At 64.2% G+C, this 2204-nt stretch overlaps 1 protein-coding gene across 1 annotated transcript in view; it reads right to left on the bottom strand.

The window, feature by feature from the left end:
* SCARF1 (scavenger receptor class F member 1) overlaps nt 1-2204 on the bottom strand; it is a 6365-nt gene that overhangs the window by 2153 nt on the left and 2008 nt on the right. The window contains exons 5-11 of the mRNA XM_019474058.1: nt 1929-2204; nt 1288-1506; nt 1069-1197; nt 889-992; nt 578-689; nt 377-501; nt 39-179 (exon numbers count right to left, since the gene is read on the bottom strand). The exon at nt 1929-2204 is cut by the window's right edge and continues 277 nt beyond it. Coding sequence (XP_019329603.1) covers nt 39-179; nt 377-501; nt 578-689; nt 889-992; nt 1069-1197; nt 1288-1506; nt 1929-2204 — 1106 coding nt within the window. The remainder of the gene's footprint in view (nt 1-38; nt 180-376; nt 502-577; nt 690-888; nt 993-1068; nt 1198-1287; nt 1507-1928) is intronic.

Below are 2204 nucleotides of genomic sequence, written 5' to 3'. Positions count from 1 at the left end.
AGGGGGCTGCTCCCAGAGGGAGCAGCCGTGGACGTCACCTTCTCTGGGAGGGACAGAATACTCGGGTCCCTCGTTGTCGGTGTCAAAGGAGGAGGAGAAGGAGCTGTCTGAAACCCACGCGGCCGACGGCGGCTCGATGAAGCTGGGGTTGAAGGGGATTTCCATGTCGTGGTGGGAAACTGGGAAGAGAAGACACCCTGCTGAGCTCGGGCACCCCGGGCTGCTTGGGACTGGGGTGGGAGAGCAATGCCTGCCCTGAGCCCTGCAGTGGGGCGAAGGGAAGTACGGGTTCCCCCCTGCAAATGGTGACGATGCAAAAAGCACGGGGTGGGAGTGACACCCTGGAAGGGCTGTCGGCAGCTCTGCTTGTTTTTACCTGTGACTTTGGGAAGTTTGTAGCCACCCAGGGAAAAGCAAGGCATCATAGCGCTGAGGTTCGCCAGCACCCCCCGCACGTGGTGCTTCATCCGAGCCACCACATCGTCGTCCGGCACGGCCGCCCTGCGCAGGGGAGATGGGTGTGAAGGGATGCGGGAGATGGGGTTTTGCATCGAAGGTTGCAAAATATAACAAATACCTGTCTCTAGCATCCGCTGGGCCAGCTCCGCAGCAACAACAGGCGACGCAGAGCAGCAGCAGCAGGAGAGGGACGAGGATGGCGGCTGCCAGTGCCCCGTGGTCCTTAAAACCTGCATGGAGAAGATGGGTTGAGTTGGCGTGTCCTGTGGCTGCCGAGCCCATAGAGCTGCCCCACAAGGAGAGCACAGGAGCTGGCAACCCGTGACGGGGCCAGGAGGCTGTGTTGCAGCCTCCCAGCGCCTCCGTCCCAAGCAAGGATGTTACGGTCCCTTGACCACTGCCAAGGAGTAAATTTGAGGTTGCTCTCACTCAACACGCAGTCACCCCGCATGGGGTGGCAGGTCCCCCGGGAGCACTGGCAGGGCGAGGAACAGTTCACGCCAAAATATCCCTCCGGGCAGGTGTCGTTGCAGCTGGAAGAGAGAGGAAAAGAGGGGAAATGCCCCCAGGGACAGTGGGGCCCCGGCCCTGCCCTGATCCCGGCATTACCTGGCTCCCCAGTAGCCCGCCTGGCAGATGCAAGCTCCTGACACGGGGTCGCAGCTCCCCGCAACGCACTCGGGGCAGAGGAGCTGGCATCCATCGCCAAAGGTGCCTGCGGGGCAGGAGCTGTTGCAGCTGCCAAGACAGAGAGCGAAGCATCAGCCCGCTGCGCCCCAGAGCAGGGACCCCCCCCAGCAAGGACCGGTGGCCTGATCCTGGGCGTACCTGGGTCCCATCCAGCCGGGCTCGCAGTGTGGGCAGGACCCGGTCTCTGGGTCGCAGACCTCCCCGCGCCGGCAGCGGGGACATGGCTGGAGACAGTCCTCGCCGTGGAAGCCGGGCGCGCAGGGCTCCTTGCAGAGGGTCCCGTTCCAGCCGGGCTGGCAGGCCAGGCAGAACCCATCCACAGGCGAGCAGGGCTGGCTGCGCTTGCAGCTCCCACAGCTGCACGGGCAGAGGGACAGTGAGGTCTTGACACCCACCCCCGGTCCTCCCGAAACACAGGTTTCACCCCACACCGGCATTCAGCATCAGTTTGGATCAGGGGGAAATACTCTATAGCACTTAATGCACTGTGGTAGCGACAGGGCAGGAGACAAGCAGGGAGAGATGCTGCTTTATCGCCCTGGGGAGCGGTACCGAGGACAACCAGATTTTGGGGTGACACCAGCGCTTTCTGCTGGCATTAGCAGATGTTTCTTTCGGGGCAACACCGATGCTGCATCCGGCCAGCGATGCTCAAACCCCCCCCAGAACGGGTCTCCCTGCCCAGCCAAAGGGACAGACACAACTGTGATGACTTTCCCCCCCAGGGCTCACTGCGGCTCCCGGGTACCCGCAGGACACCCCCGCTGCCCCTGGCTCACCTGTGCACACACTGAGACCCATATTTCCCTGCCGGACAGGGGTCCCGGCAGCTCCTGCCCTGGTAGCCGGGGCTGCAGCTGCAGTGCCCGCTGAGGGGGCTGCAGGAGCCGTGCAAGCAGTCGCAGCGCCGCTGGCACGCCGGCCCCCAAAACCCAGCCTTGCATTCGCACTTGCCCGTCTCCTGGGTGCAGGGCGAGAGGTTGCAGGAGCATTTGAAGCTGCACCTCCTGCCCCACCAGCCCGGCAGGCAGCGGCAGGGGGCGGGGGGGGGGGGG

The sequence above is a fragment of the Aptenodytes forsteri genome, unplaced genomic scaffold (assembly GCF_000699145.1).
Source record: "Aptenodytes forsteri isolate BGI_AS27 unplaced genomic scaffold, ASM69914v1 Scaffold188, whole genome shotgun sequence".
Lineage (NCBI taxonomy): Eukaryota > Metazoa > Chordata > Aves > Sphenisciformes > Spheniscidae > Aptenodytes > Aptenodytes forsteri.
The sequence above is the reverse complement of the archived record's forward strand: the minus strand, read 5'-3'. Positions and strand labels throughout refer to the sequence as shown.